Here is a 17,500-nt window from a genome sequence, read left to right on the forward strand (position 1 = left end):
AAACAGCTGGACATGCCATCCATATTCCATCAAACACTTTTCGTTCTCGTCCAATTGACTCCCAACTGCCGAATCTGTTTCATCAGTGTCCATTCGAACGACCGATTTGTGTACTGCTTCTCGTCTCCCCTTGACACATTTTTCAATTTATATTTGAAGAAATTAAAAAAAAGTCATTCGTCCCTCGTTGCCTTTTACATGTGCAGTGCCTTTCAGCAGTCAGTGGGCGCCCCCTTTTCCTGCTCTCTCTCTCTCTCTCTCCTCTCTCTCCTCTCTCTCTCTCTATAACAGAAAAATGATATTGCCCTTGTATGATTTTTACATGAATTCTCTCTCTCTCTCTCTCTCTCTCTCTCTCTCTCTCTCTCTCTTTTCTTTTTTCTCTCTGAAGTAAACAACACCTGCTGTCCGCTTCTCCTTATTTTTGTGATATTGTGGGGGATTTTGGATGGTTGTGCCGATATAGACTATGGAACTGTGTCAGTGAAAGTGTAAAGGATGTTATGGCGTCTTAATTAGTGATATCCAAATAATTCAAATACAGTAATTTTAGCTTTTTAAAGTTCTCAAGTTCCTAAGGAGAACCCTTTCCGGTTTTTCCTAAAGTTGCGCATGCGCAGTAGACACTTTTTCCCTTGAGTTGCCATTGCTTCTCTGAAAATATATATCTATTTTGTTGCCCATATGTTCATTGACTGTATTATTCTGCTCTGATAATTATCACATGCCAGCTAATACAAGTGAAAATGAAATAACCATTGAAGATGCCATCGAAACACCAGTTGCAAAATCCATCAACTTGAGACCAAGAAAGGCACACCCTCCACTGTCATCCCTTGACAATCCATCTTGGGAGTTTCTTCACTCAAATTACACCAAAGGCGAGTTGCAGAAATATTGCAGCCAACTAGACTTGGGAGGAATATGGACTACCAAAGAGAAGCTAATAGACAAAATTCTGTTACATTACTCGTCAGTAAATGGACAGCCATCATCGTCTTATACATCGTCCACTGAAAACAGCCATACTTCAGGAAATGCAGACACAAATCTAACTGAACTTATCCAGAAATTTGATAAGTTCGTGAGAGAGATGAATGACAATTTTTACGTTGTCAATAACAATTTAGCAGAAAAGGAAGTTGAAATTAACGAATTAAAGACAAAACTACTATTGGCAGAGGAGAGAGTTGAGGCCTTGGAAGTTGCCTTACGTCGTAAAGACAAATCCCACGAAGAGGGGGGAAACGTGTTCCCCGAAAAGAACATACTATTGATAGGAGATTCATGCCTACAGGGCATAAAATCCGAGGACCTTGATGACCACGTGATTGTTAGGACCCTTCAAGAGGCAAATGTGGATTTAATAAAATCATGGATCACAGAGAAACTCAGCTATCCCATTAAGGAATGTATAATATATTGTGGCGTCCAGGACGTTCTTGATGAGGACACTACCATGGAAGGAATCACTGACTGTCTTGGCACCTTAGTTGCCGAACTCAAGAATAAGAACGAAAATACCGTTGTAAAAGTATGTGAACTAGTTCCCACTCTAAAGTCAGATGATCTGGCAGGTAGGATTAATTTATTTAACGAAAATATATGTAAATGGTGCTGTGATAATGATGTAACCTTTATTAAACTAATGATTACTTTAAACTGGGAACTGGTGAGGTAGATATACATTGCTATGATTGGCATGAAGATTTTGATTATGATAATTTGAGTAGAATCGGTTGCAATAAGATTGTCAGATGCTATATCTTCTACGTCTCGATTAAAAATAGTTTCAAGTGATTGGTCAAATAGAAAGCACATGCCTCTAATAGTTAATACAAATAGGAATGCCCCCTTTCAGGGAAAAGATAGTAATCAAACAAATAGGACTACGTTACGAAATCAGAGTAGATTAAAGGTTGAGAATCGTGATCCTCCTTATTCTCAAATAAACTTCAATGCCAGACACAGGTTCCCTGACACACGCATTTATAATAGAGGACATGGTGATCACCATAGGGAAAATAATTATAGGTTACAAAATCGCGAAGCTCATTGTAAGTTCATTACCAGCAAAAATGGGAATAGTTTCATGAACAGAAATAGAAAGGGGTGCTTTAACTGTGGTGAATTCAACCATGTTCAATCCAACTGTAGATTTGACCATAAAATAAAATGTAATGTATGTCAGGAATATGGACATAAGAGTAGACTTTGCACCAAATATAATCATAATTATCATTAGGTAGTAGGCCAAGATGACAGTGCCGCAGAGAGTAATTATCTGAAAATGTTTTATATTAATGCTCAATCTTTATTATGTCACAAACACGAAATAGAGCTTTTGGTAACACAACACAAAATTGATGTATTGTGCATAAGTGAAACATGGTTGTCTTCGAATATGAGTGATGGTTTGCGCTAATATACCATCATATAATTTATACAGAGAGGACCACGGCAGAGGTGGTGGGGTGTGTGTGTATGTAAGAGATCATTTAAAGGTAGCCGAGTTTGATAGCGGCCTTGAGAAGCAGGAGGGAGTTGAATGTAAGTGGTTAACTCTACAGCACCGCTATTTACCCTCAGTTATTATTGGTTGCTTCTACCGCCATCCTAAAGCCCCCCTGACACTTGCACGCATTCGTGGCACGCACTGGCACGCATTGATGCGCGAACTCGCGTGAACAAGCCGTGAAAATGTCGTGAACAGTGCGGAAACTCGCGTGCCAGAGCGTACCAATGCGTGCCATGCGGGCCCAAAACTTTGAAATGTTTAAAGTTTGTGGCACGCATTGGCACGCACTAAATGGCCGTGAACGATGCGCCAACTGGAGTGAACTGGAGTGAACAGTGAGGGAACTGGCGTGAACTGGAGTGAACTGGAGTGAACGATGCGGGAAGTGGGCGTGAACTTTATAATGAAGAGAAACAAAAAGGAAACGAAAATATTAATGAAAAGGAAAGAAAAATAAACCTAGTAAATTTTTATATTTGCTGTTTTAATGTGAAAAAAAAAATGATATCTTATTTCAAACTATTTCTATAACTTTATAATGAAGAGAAACAAAAAGGAAACGAAAAAAATTAATGAAAAGGAAAGAAAAATAAACCTAATAAATTTTTATATTTGCTGTTTTAATGTGAAACAAAATTATATCTTAAAAATTCAAACTATTTCTATAACTTTATAATGAAGAGAAACAAAAAGGAAACGAAAAAATTAATGAAAAGGAAAGAAAAATAAGCCTAATAAATTTTCATATTTGCTGTTTTAATGTGAAAAAAAATTATATCTTATTTCAAACTATTTTTATAACTTTATAATGAAGAGAAACAAAAAGGAAACGAAAAAAATTAATGAAAAGGAAAGAAAAATAAACCTAATAAATTTTTATATTTGCTGTTTTTAATGTGAAACAAAATTATATCTTAAAAATTCAAACTATTTTTATAACTTTATAATGAAGAGAAACAAAAGGGAAACGAAAAAATTAATGAAAAGGAAAGAAAAATAAACCTAATAAGTTTTTTATATTTGCTGTTTGAATGTGAAAAAAAATTATATCTTATTTCAAACTATTTTTATAACTTTATAATGAAGAGAAACAAAAGGGAAACGAAAAAATTAATGAAAAGGAAAGAAAAATAAACCTAATAAGTTTTTATATTTGCTGTTTGAATGTAAAAATAAAATGATGTCTTATTTCAAACTATTTCTATAACTTTATAATGAAGAGAAACAAAAAGGAAACGAAAAAATTAATGAAAAGGAAAGAAAAATAAACCTAATAATTGTTTATATTTGCTGTTTGAATGTAAATATAAAATGATGTCTTATTTCATGCACACACTTATTTTCCTCTATTACCAATCAAGACCCAAAACTTTTGTTTTGAATAAAAATGAACTGAAAAATAAACCCAAGAAATTTTTAAGTTTGCTGTTTGAATGTAAAAATAAAATGATGTTTTATTTCATCAACATACTTATTCTTCTTTATTACCTTAAAATGAAGGGCAAAACAAATTTTTTCTGTTTGCAGTTTTAATGTAAAAATAAAATGATTTCTTATTTCAACACACTTTTTTCTCTATTACCTTAAAATCAACAGCCTAAAAACTTTTCATGTTTGCTGCTTTTAATGTTAAAATAAAATGCTTTCTTAATACTTGTACATATTTCATGTCTGCTATTTATATGTAAATCAAATGCTTTTTTATTGAAACTAAAATAAAGGGCAACAAAAAATACAAACGAAAAAGATACGTTTCTTCTCCTCAATGCAATGGTGTCTCTGACAGAAAGCATTGTTGTCTCTTCCGAAGCCAATCCAAGAATGTCCTCGGGTTGGAGAAGCCCCGTTTTTATATGGAGTGGCCAATTCGTGAACTGGCGTGAACTGGCGTGACCAATGCGGAAACGATGCGGAATGATGAGTGAACTCGCGTGAACGTGTCGTGAACGATGCGCGAACTACGCGTGCCAATTCGTGCCATCGCGTAAACGTCGCGTGAACGATGCGCGAACTGGAGTGAACTGGTCGTGAACAGTGCGCGAAAAACACCAGTGCGTGCCAAAAAGTGGCACGCACTGGCGCGCATCAATGCGCGCAAGTGTCAGGCAGGCTTTAATCTACTGTAGATTCTTTTAATTTTATTTTAGACTCTCTTAAAAACGTAGTTCTAAGGAACAAACCTATTTTTATTTTTGGTGATTTTAATGATGACCTTCTTAAAGCTGGTAATAAAATGGCTGGACTTATTGACAGTGTAAAGTTAGACCAACTGATCGACAGGCCTACTAGAGTAACTTCGAATTCATCAACTTTGATAGACCTCTTCATCACTAATAACAAAACTATGGTAACTAAATTAGAAATATTGCCGGGCCCAATCGCAGACCATGAAGCAATTAGTATTTTAGTGAATATGAAAAAACCAAAGCGCTCTCCCATTTATAAAAATTTTCGCTGTTTACGGAATTATTCACAGAATACATATTGTAACTTACTACTTAATGAAGTGAACACTCTAAACACTATCTTGCATACAGATGACGTAAGTATTCAAGTTAATACGTTAACTAACGTCATGAACCTATGCATTGATACTTGCGCTCCCATTGTGACAAGACAATTAGTACGCCCCCCAGCCCCCTGGATATCAGAGCAAATAAGGTCTGCGATAAAAGAAAGAGATCAAATACAAAGTTTTCTGAAACAAGATCCTTATAATGAACTACTTAGGGAGAATTATAGAGATAAGAAAAAGACAGTTAAATTAGTAATTGACGCTAGTCGTAGAGAACATTACAACAATGAATTTGAAAAAAATATAAATGATATCTCAACTACATGGAAAACTGCCAAAAAGATGCTTTCGAAAGTTACTAATAATGATTTTGAGTTAACTGAAAACAGCGAGGATGTATTAACCAAAACAGAAAATTTTAACGAATTTTTTTCCGGTGTAGGAAAAAGGACATTTGAAAAATCTCAAGAGGATTTGGCAAATAATGAAATCCTGTTGCAAGATATCAATCAGATTGATAATTTTAATGACAATTTACCTGTTTTTAGACCCTCACCTGTTGATTGCGAGACTGTGATTTTAACTATTAAAAATATGAAAGAGACCAATGCGTGTGGACCAGATGGAATCTCTCTCCGTTTTATAAAAGATTCATTATTCATAACAGCTTTTTATCTTACGATCATCGTTAATACATCAATAGTAACTAATGTTTATCCTGAAATGTGGAAAATTCCGTATGTAGTCCCTGTCTATAAAAGTGGAGATAAAGATTTAGTGGGTAATTACAGGCCTATCTCACTGCTGCCTGTCCTGTCAGAAATTCTAGAAAAAATAGTTGCTAAACACTTAACCTCATATTTAGAATTACATAAGCTTCTTTCCAAAACTCAACACGGTTTTAGACCAAAATTATCTACTGAGACTGCATTACTCCAGATATCTGATAAAATATACAACAATATGGAAAATAAGAAGATTTCTCTACTTTTGCTTTTGGACCTGTCAAAAGCTTTTGATAGTGTTAGTCATGAAATTTTACTCAGAAAATGCGAAATGTTGAACATTGATACAGCCTGGTTTCGGAGTTATCTTAGCAACCGCCATCAAATTGTTAAAATAAAAAATACTATGTCTTCCACCAAACTAGTATCATTTGGAGTTCCACAAGGTTCAATTCTGGGACCAATTTTATTCATTATATTCGTTAATGACCTAGCTAATTACCTGCCCCACTGCTTTGTGGTTCAATATGCTGACGATACGCAAATTCTTATTGAAGGTGATAGTAACGATGTAGAAGCTATCGTGGAACGAGCTAACAACATATTATCTATGGCCAAAGTTTACTTTCAAAAAAAGGGTTTGTTATTAAATACTGCGAAAACACAAAGTATCTTTATAGGAACAAGGCAATATTTAAATCGCATTAATCCGAATCTGACAATAAATTTTGAAGGCAGTCAAATCAAACCCCTGAGCAGTGTTAAGAACCTTGGGGTTTACTTCGACAATTATATGACTTTTGAGACACACATAGACAAGATGCACAGGAAAGTTATGGGAACCTTAATATATTTGAATAGAGTGAAAAATTATTTTGTACCCGAAACACGCTTAATTGTAGTACAATCTTTAGCTCTAAGCTTGATCAATTATTGTCTCACCGTCTGGGGGTCAGCGAATAATAAGCACCTGATTAAAGTACAAAAACTACAGAATTTTGCAGCTCGTGTGGCCCTTGGGACGGTGAGTAAATATGATCATATCACTCCGCATCTAATAAAACTGGGATGGTTAAAAATGAAAGAGAAATACAGATATGATGTATGTATTTTAATCTTTAAGATTTTAAGAGGTATTTTACCAGAGTGGCTATATAATCTTCAGACTGTAAACTCCATTACCAGACAGGCTAACAATTTATTCGAAAGGAGAGTTCGAACTGATATGGGATCGAGAGAGATGACAGTGAGGGGTCCCCATTTTTGGAACAGTATACCAGTCTCTTTAAAGGAAACTAACTCGTTACCGTCTTTTAAATACAAATTAAAGAAACCTCTTTTAAATGGTATTTGATCTTTATAATATATCTAATATTTAACATTTTAGCTACTTATATTTATATCTATATTTAAAAATGTTTTAATGTGTTAGTTTAATTTTACCTTTGAGCTTTAAAGATTTTTATGATGTTTTATGGTTTTCAATGTTTTAACAACTTATATTTCTATCAATACTTGTAACGTTTTTGGAACAGTATACCAGGGTCTTTAAAGGAAAATAATTCGTTACCGTCTTTTAAATACAAATTAAAGAAACATCTTTTAAATGGTATTTTGATCTTTATATTATATCAAACATTTAATATTTTAGCTACTAATATTTATATCTATATTTAAAAATGTTTTAATGTGTTAGTTTAATCTTACCTTTGAGCTTTAAAGATTTTTATGATGTTTTATGGTTTTCAATGTTTTAACAACTTATATTTCTATCAATACTTTTAATGTTCTTATAATATGGTTTTTTATGCTCTTAACGTTTTAAATGCATATGTTTTTATTAATACTTTTAGAACTATTATATATTTTGTTTTTCTCCTGACTTTTATAAGACTCGTGATTATAGTTTTGAATGTTTCTTTATCATTATTTTGAGTACGTATATTTTTATCAATACTTTTAAAACTTTTATATTATGTTTAGTTTTTCTGTGTACTTGATGCTATGTATTATCCTTAACATGGATATTAATACCCAATGTATAAATAGGAAATAAAGAATTATTATTATTATATTATTATTATTATTACTCTCAGGAAGTAATATTGACCTTGTAGGATTTCTCTCTATCTCTCTCTCTCTCTCTCTCTCTCTCTCTCTCTCTCTCTCTCTCTCTCTCTCTCTCTCTCTCTCTCTATTATTTGAACACTTGTGTAGTTACTAGGTGCATATATATATAAATATTTATATATATATATATATATATATATATATATATATATATATATATATATATATATATATATGTATATATATATGTATATATATGTATATATATATATATATATATATATATATATATATATATTCAGATGTTTCTAGTCCACTGCAGGACAAAGTCCTCAGACATGCCTTCATTCATATCTGGGGTTTGACCAGTTTTCATCACCATGCTGGCCAGTGCGGTTTGGTAATGGTGAGAGATTTTCATATGACCAGTCACAACAAACTAACATAGTATAGGTGACCCTGACTAGTACAGCTTGCTGGTCATGTCGATTTGTAAACCGTCTTCACCACGACAAGGTACCCAATATATATATATATATATATATATATATATATGTGTGTGTGTGTGTGTGTGTGTGTGTGCGTGCGTACGTGTACAAAAGAAGTATTTGAAAGAAAGGTTGTTAATGTCTAAGAAACAAAAGTGCACGCAAGATATTTAGGCGAATGGCGCAGAAAGTGTAAATGGTACAACGTACTACTGATGATACGGTGGAATTTTTCCTAAATATTGGTTTCATCCATTATTCATCAGTTAAAGTGTGAATATAAAACTAACCATTGTTTTTATTTTCTTTATTTCTAAGAACCAAGAAACCAAAAATAAAAATCTCCAAAGAATCAAAGCCAAGACAATTTCAGTCAGCTGGTCCCCTCTTTGAAGTTTAAAATATACATCGATTCAGCCATTTCTAATTCAGTCTTCGTCTGAAGGAATGAAATCTTTTTGGGGTCAAAAGCTTCGGCTGAATAGATCTGCATATCTTTTCTCTCCCATCTCAATGGCCGTATTTTCTCTATATTTTTTTTTTGAAGTTAAAAAAGTCGAGAGGAATTTTAATTTATTGCTGTTTTCTATTGTTATAAATGTTGAGCATTTATCTGTATTTTTTGTATTATTACGAGTAGTAGTAGTAGTAGTAGTAGTAGTAGTAGTAGTATTGTGGATGTATTTGATAAAAAAAAAATTAAGTTAAAAACGTCAAGAGAAATTAAAATCTATTGCTGTTTTCTATTGTAAAAAGTATTGAGTTTATATCTGTATTTTTGTTATTACTTTGTTAAGTTTCACGTAATGAAATAGCAGATATCTTGCATCTCTGCGGGAATTACAGTAGGATATACTGAGATTCCTGTTGAGATTTTTTTCTCTTACATCTGGCAACGTCCGAATTGAACCTCACCCCCTCCCCTCCATGAAATCTGTCATTTAATCTATAGCAGCATCACAGAAATTACAGAATATCAATATGGCGGAATTAATTACCAAGTTCCTGCGGCAAATTACGTGTCATTACGAGAATCGTTTAATGGGGAGGAAATAATTACCGCGAGTGAATAGATTCCACTTTCGAAATGCATAAGTGAAGAGAAGATGGTTATTCATTTGTGTTCATTTAATGAGACAAAAAAAGTATTATGCTCTTTCTCATAAATCAGGGTTGTGGTAACCGAGGTGGTAACGTCCCTGACTGGTGAAGGCCAGATTGGGGTTCGAGTCATGCTCAGACTCTTTAGTTTCTTTGGTCGCTGCAACCTCACCATCTTTGTGAGCTAAGGATGGGGTGTTTCGGGGAGTCTATAGGTCTATCTGCTGAGTCATCAGCAGCCATTGCCTGGCCATTCCTGGTCCTAGCTTGATGGAGAGGGGGCTTGGTGCTGATCATATGTATATATGGTCAGTCTCTAGGACATTGTCCTGCTTGATAGGGCAATGTTACTGTCCCTTGCCTCTGCCATTCATGAGTGTCCTTTAAAGTTTAAATAGATTATTTAGGTTTAATTAGTTCAAGATTGAGCTTTGATTTGTTTTTCATTTTAATACTATAGGCCTATGTGACCCATCTAAAATAACAGTTAAATATCTAGATAGATTTGCACACACACGCATACTCACACACAGATTCAATCCTTTCCATCCCCCCCCCCCCTTGTCCCTAACTACTACAAGTGGTTGCCGCTCAGCGTGACAGGAATATATATATATATATATATATATATATATATATATATATATATATATATATATATATATATATATATATATATATACATTAAAATACACAATTTCCCGTGCATTTATGATAAATAAAATAACCCACACTTTCTGAAAAAAATGAAATTTATTGAGCTTTCGAAGGGACCATTATTATTATTATTATTATTATTATTTTCATTATTATTATTGTTGTTATTGTTATTATTATTATTGTTATTATTATTATTATTGTTATTATTACTATTATTGTTATTATTATTATTATTGTTGTTATTATTATTATTATTATTATTATTATTATTATTATTATTATTATTCAAACTTAGAATTATATGTTTTTCCTTTTATAGAATGTTTTATGACTATTCCAAGCCTTCCATCAAACGATACCCAGAAGCAAACATTACAACCTTTGTATTCTGTAATATGACCCCTGGGTAATACAGTAATCTCACCCCTGGGAAAAAACAAAAACTAATATCGCTTCAGAGTAATAGAATCGGTGGCCCTCTTTAAAAGCTCATTATATTTTCCCTTTGATTCAACTAATGCATCAACTAATGAGAAAAGTTTGCGTTTACATTTTTTTTAAGGTGTACAAATTTGCCATTATTATTTTTTTTTAATCACTTGTTGATATAATTCGATTTTTTTTCGATGTTTTTTCATTACCTCCGTCAACGAAGTTGGGAGGAGGTTATGTTTTGCCCCTGTTTGTTTGTTTGTTTGTGAACAACATCCTGGACACAATTTCACTCTTAGACTTGAGAAACTTTCAGGGATTAATTGTTTAGAAGTGGAAGTGATTTAATTTTGAAAGTCTTAGGTCAAAGGTTAAGGTCAAGTAAAAGGTCGTCCGAATTAACATAAGTTCGCATATGGTTGTCACACAGACTTCAAATACGCATGCGGTCTAAATTGATTCTGGGAAAGGCAAGCTGGTTTCGTAAAACAAGCTCGTGGTGGTTGTCTGCACTCTCAGAGTGCTTTTCTAGTGTTTTGTTATTACTAATCCATACATTTTATTATTATTTTAAATCTTTAAAATAAATTCATTGTTAGCTTTACATTAAATCTTAAAAGATTTGAAAAAAAATATCTTTTTATATACATTTCGCTTTTCAATTCATTACAAATTGTTTCTCAATTTTCTGTCATACTTTTCTTAATGGTCGTTCATGAAAGGGTCTCCCAAACTGGGGATTCATCACAGGGGTTCCCAGCCTTGGGATTTTGAATCCCTGGGGCTTGGGAGGATCACACGTGAGTCCTCAAAACACTATTTTATGAAGTTCGTGTCCCTTCGACCTTATTTTGAGTCAAAATCTATTTTTAAAGGTTTAAAGTTTGACGTGAATGGCAGAGGTAAGAGACAGGAAATGCCCTAGATTCCTAGACTGGCATACATATGATCAGTGCCCACAGCCCCTTCTACATCAAGCGAGGACCAAGGAGGACCAGGCAATGGCTACGTATGACTCGGCAGAGAGACCTATAGGCACCACCAAAACCCCCATCCCTAAATCACAAGGATGGTGAGGTTGCAGACATTACTAGAAACCTTCGAGCTTGAGCGAGCCTCGAATTCCTGTCCAACAGATATCCAGGCAGGCACCTTTCCAATGGGTTACCATGATGTTAATGTTTATATATGTAATCAGTTACTGTCTGAAAACAAGTACACACTTAATAAATTTCTATTCACAATTTGCTCCCATTATCAGGTAAAGTCAATGGATTACAAAAGGCTAAACAGAGTATAGAGATATAATAATTCCACCTGGTGGAAAGAAAAGAAGAGAAAAGTTATTTTAATGAAAGAAAAGAAGAGAGGAGTTATTTTAATGAAAGAAAAGAAGAGAGAAGTTATTTGAAAAGTATCAAATAAAAGTTATAAAGGTAAAAAAGGTTGAGTACTTCTAGTCTGGTGACTCAGAGATACAATGCTGAGCGAAAGGAGGAAATAAAAAGTTGTTCTGTAAAAAGTAAAAAGTTACAAAACTAAAAAATCAAAATGCTGTAGTAGGACACTCCAAAATCAAACCATTATTCTCTAGTCTAGGGTAGTGCCATAGCCTCTATACGTGATCTTCTACTGTCTTGAGTTTTCTTGCGTGAAGGTACACTCAGGCACGCTATTCTATCTGTTTCCTTATTTCCTTTCCTCACTTGGCTATTTTCCCTGTTGGAGTCCATGGGATTATAGCAGCCTTCTTTTTCGATTAGGGTTGTAGCTTAGGTAATAATAATAATAATAATAATAATAATAATAATAATAATAATAAGGATGACAACAACAACAAAAACAATAATAATAATAATAATAATAATAATAATAATAATAATAATAATAATAAGGATGACAACAACAACAACAATAATAATTATAATAATAATAATAATACTAAGGATAACAACAAAAACAACAACAACAACAACAACAATAATAATAATAATAATAATAATAATAATAATAATGACGGGAATTCTACGTTGTAGAATGAATGGACAAGAAAATGTGGCTTAGAAAATGTAAAAGTTACAAAACTTTAGAATGGAAAAACTACTTCCTGACGGTCAGTTAACTCAAGGATACGCGGTGAAACGAAAACGAGAGAAAAGTCCCTTAAAATATAGGAAAAGGGAAGTAACAATGAATGATAATAGCAGGTCTAATCCATTAGCATAAAGCAGCGTTCACAGCCCGGATCGCTCGGTGCATTAGTCAGAAGTCCAGGCCGGGGACAGGAATAATCATTTCTAACTAGGATGGAACGTCTTTACTTTTATTATTATTATTATCATTATTATTATTATTATTATTATTATTATTATTGTTGTTGTTGTTGTTGTTGGTTATTATTATTATTATTATTATTGTTATTATCATTATTATTATTATTATTGTTGTTGTTGTTGTTGTTGTAATTATTATTATCATCATTATTATCATTATTATTATTGTTATTATTATCATTATTATTACTTACTTACTTACTAAGCTACAACCCTAGTTGGAAAAGCAGAATGCTATAAGCCCAAGGGGTCCAACAGGGAAAATAGCCCAGGGAGGATAGGAAATAAGGAAACTACAAGAAAATGGGCTAACTTGGAAGCGATTACATTCTGTCTGTGTTGCGGATCACCATCCGGATCCAGGATTTTTCTTGACCTTTTGCTCGACCTTGACCTTGAACTTTGACTTTAACATATATTAATTGGCGTGAATTTTCATACACTCAAATATGAACCAAGTGTGAAGTGTCTGTGACAACAATGTCCAAACTTATGGCTGATTACGTGAATTGGACATTTTGCTTGACCGTGACCTTGACCTTTGACTTTGACCTTCCAAAATTTAATCATTTCCCGCCTTTTACATAACAGTTAATCCCTGCAAGTTTCATTACTCTATGATTAAGATTGTTGCCAGGAAGCTGTTTACAAACAAACACACACACACACATCACATCACATACGCAAACAAACACGCGAACATGGCGAAAACATAACCTCCTTCCAACTTTGTTGGCGGAGGTAATAAGAAATATTTCCATCTCTCAAGAAAACGAAATACAGGAAGTTGTTCAAAAACCCACACACACACGCGCGCTCGCGCGCACACACACACACACACACATAACCAGGGGCGAAAACACAACCTCCTTCTTACTTCGTTGACGGAGGTAATAAGAAATATTTCCATCTCAAGAAAACGAAATTTACACAAATATTAATTCCCGCAACCAACCAACCAGCCAAAATGGCTCCCTTTCTCTATCCCATCAATCTGACGTCACTAGAAGCGAATCTCCCCGCAGATAAGGTGTCACTTGCGGCACAGGGGCCAGACCTCCGTGTCACCTCCCCGGACAGGTGTCGTGTGTTTCAGAGTACAAGATGCGTAACAAACGCATGACAGTGGAAGACCCTGGTACAGAGGCTCTGGCACTAACCAAAATTAAAGAAAAAGGGTTTTGTTTTGGTGTGTCCTCCTTCTAGAAGAGCTACTTGCCATAACTAGAGTCTTATACATTTACTAAGTGGAAAGTAGCCACTGAACAATTACAGTGCAGTGATTAACCCCTTGAATGATGAAGAATTGTTTGGTAATCTCAGTGTTGTCAAGTGTATGAGGACAGAGGAGAGTTTGTAAAGAATAGGTCAGATTATTAGGTGCACGTATAGGGAAAGGAAAAATGTCCCTTAACCAGAGAGAGGTATCCAATGTAATACTATATGGTCAGTCAAAGTATCCAATAACTCTCTAGCAGTAGTATCTAAATGGATGGCTAGTCGAAGGATCCAGTAACTCTCTGGCAGTAATATCTCAACGGGTTACTGGGGCCTTGGGCAACTTACTTAATGTAGAATCTTGCTAATCCGACCCTCTATTACATCACCTTCACTGTTGGCTTTTAGAGTACACTATAATCGCCGCAAAGATTCCGGGCGAAATAAGCTCAACCCCCTGATGACGTCATAGCCAATCATGTTGTCTCCTGCGTGGGATGTATTGTGACCGCTGCTAACGTGGTAGACAATATGATTGGTTATGACGTCATCAGGGGGTGGGGCTTATTTCGCCCGGAATCTTTGCAAGATCTATAGTAAGATATTGAATGAAAAATATAGCCTAATTGATAGCAGTTGTCATATAAGAAAAAAAAGGTATTTCAAGGTTTGGATGTGTTTTCAGCAGCATTTCCTCTTTAGCTGAAGTTTGGAAAAAATACTGACTTAAAAAAACTAAAACTAAAACTCAGTAGAGCATAAACCTCCGCCACGGCAACTTATTTCTCGACCTTTACTCCACCTTGACCTTGACCTAGGACTTTCAAAATTGAATCACTTGCACGTCTCAACATAACAGTTAATCCCTGGAAGTTTAGCTACTCTATGTGTAAAATTGTGGCCAGGAAATTGTTCACAAACAAACTGACAAACGACCAAACAGGTGCTAAAACATAACCTCCGCCTAACTTCGTTGGTGGAGATAATTGAATATTAAACGAACAAAAATCAAATAAAAAAATAACGTAGTTCAGCAACGACTTCGCAATCGTAATTTTCCCCCATTTGCAATTTAGTGAACACATTCTAAAAAATGCATTGAATAAGGATTGCAAAAACAGTTACAGAGAATGTGAAGTACGTCATTACTGGGGCATATTCCATCCGCCTGGAATATCTGTAATCTCAGTAGATCAATTGATATGTATTCACTTTAGAATCGTAAAAATTGCAGTCGAGTTTTTAATTTTCTTTGATTATTTGAGTTTCATTCCTTCATTATTTGTGCGTTTGGGTTTCAGGGATTATCTCCTTGTCTTTCACTTCAGTTTTCGTTATTTTTTTTTTCTTTTTTTTGCGTAAAATCTTTCATGATTTAATATGGCGGTTTCGTCCTATTCGTTTTCTCTCATGTGACTCCAGTGCCTTCTTCGTGGGAGGTCAGTGTTCCTCTTCTTTTTTTTTTTTTGTTCTTGTCGTGGTTGCTGTTATTCCTCTGTTGTTGATGTTGTTGTTTTTGTTTTTCTTCTTATGTTGTTGTTCTTTTTCTGTTGTTTGTGTTTTTTAAGGTTTTTTTTCTGCTGTTCTTCTCCTGCTTGGTGATGTTGATGTTATTGTTTTTCTTCTGTTGTTGTTGTTATTGTTGTTCTTCTTCTGATTGTTGTTGTTATTGTTACTGTTGTTGTTTTTGTTTTTGTTCTTCTGTTTTTGTTCTTTTTCTGTTGTTTTTGTTTTTCGTGTCCTTCTTTTGTTGTTGTTTTTCTTCTGCTTGTTGTTTTTATTGGTGTTGTTCTTCTTCTTCTGCTTGTTTTTTATTGCCTTTTTCTTCTGTTGTTCTTCTGCTTCTTGTTGTTATTATTGTTTTTCTTCTGTTGTTGTTTTTCTTCATCTGCTTGTCGTTGTTATTGTTTTTTTTCTTCTTATTCTGTTGTTGTTGTTGTTATTGTTGTTGTCCTTGTGCTTGTTCATCTTCTTGAGAGTTGGATCCTTTTTCGTTGAAATGCAAATCCTGGTGGTCCTTAACATCAGAAATTACCTGATAACCCCAGTCGATCCTCAAGAGTTAATCAACTCCCTGAGGGGGTCCCAAATCTCCTTTTGTATTGTAGATATAATAAATAGGCCAAATTTAATACTGAGAGAGAGAGAGAGAGAGAGAGAGAGAGAGAGAGAGAGAGAGAGAGAGAGAGAGAGAGAGATCAAATTTAAGGTCAGTATCTTTGTGCTTGTTGTTTTATTGGTTGTAGTTCAAGTCCGGAAAATAACGTTGGCACGGGCTCTTGCCGATACTTAGAAATAGTGACTTAGATTTTCTATTTTATTCAATATAAACTCAACTTTCCTTATGGTTGTGGTAGCCCACTGGAAACCTCCCTGCTAAGCAATCTGTTGGATGGGAGTTCGAGACCCGCTCAGGTTCGATAGTTTCTAGTAGTATTGTATCTGTAATCTCACCACCCTTGTGAGCTAGGGATGGGGTGGGGTGTTGTGGGAGCCTGTAGGTTTACGTGCTGAGTTATCAGCAACCATTGCCTGATCCCCCCTGGTCCTAGCTTGGTGGATAGAGGGCTTCGGCGCTGGCCATATGTATGGTATTATTGCTAGCTAAGCTACAACCCTTGATGGAGAAGCAGGTTTCTATAAGCCCATGGGCTCCAACAGGGAATGTAGCCCAGTGAGGAAAGCAAATAGAGAAACATAGTGTGCATGAGTGTACCATTAAGCAAGAGAATTCTAATGCAAGGCAGTGGAAGACCATGGTAATGAGGCTATGGCACCGCCCAAGACTAGAGAACAATGGTTTGATTTTATAGTGTCCTAGAAGAGGTGCTTACCACATCTGAATAGTCTCTTCTACCCTTACGACGTAGGAAGTAGCCGCTGAAGTTACAGTGGAGTGGTTAACCCCTTGGTCAGTCTGTAAGGCTTTGTCCTGTCCATTGCCTCTGTCACTCACGAGCGACCTTTAAACAGGCTTCTGATGCGGCAAGAGTATGTACCTTCCACTGTATGAGGCTTATCTCAAAGCAACCAAAACACCTATCATTAGTCCTAACTGATATTAGGGAGAATTGGATGGGTTTTCCTTTTGTACCATACGCGTTTCACACACGCTCGTATAGTATAACGGTATAGGCCTATATATATATATATATATATATATATATATATATATATATATATATATATATATATATATATATATATATATACATATATATATACATATATATATATATATATATACATATATATACATATATATATATATATATATATATATATATATATATATATATATATATATATATATTTATATCTGTCTCCCACCGTACTGATAACAGGAGCTCTTTAAACCTTTTTAAGCTTGCCTTTTTTCTCATGCATTAGCCGTTTTGAATTTTTGTGACGTTTTTGCTCGCAAGGGTTTGTGTATAAGC

General features: G+C 34.5%; 1 protein-coding gene across 1 annotated transcript in view; it reads left to right on the top strand.

The window, feature by feature from the left end:
• The window catches only part of LOC137633112 (repetitive organellar protein-like), a 40,212-nt gene that overhangs the window by 1,335 nt on the left and 21,377 nt on the right, over positions 1-17,500 (top strand). Inside the window, exons 2-3 of the mRNA XM_068365273.1 lie at positions 732-1,534; positions 1,862-2,057. Coding sequence (XP_068221374.1) covers positions 732-1,534; positions 1,862-2,057 — 999 coding nt within the window. The remainder of the gene's footprint in view (positions 1-731; positions 1,535-1,861; positions 2,058-17,500) is intronic.

The sequence above is a fragment of the Palaemon carinicauda genome, chromosome 42 (assembly GCF_036898095.1).
Source record: "Palaemon carinicauda isolate YSFRI2023 chromosome 42, ASM3689809v2, whole genome shotgun sequence".
Lineage (NCBI taxonomy): Eukaryota > Metazoa > Arthropoda > Malacostraca > Decapoda > Palaemonidae > Palaemon > Palaemon carinicauda.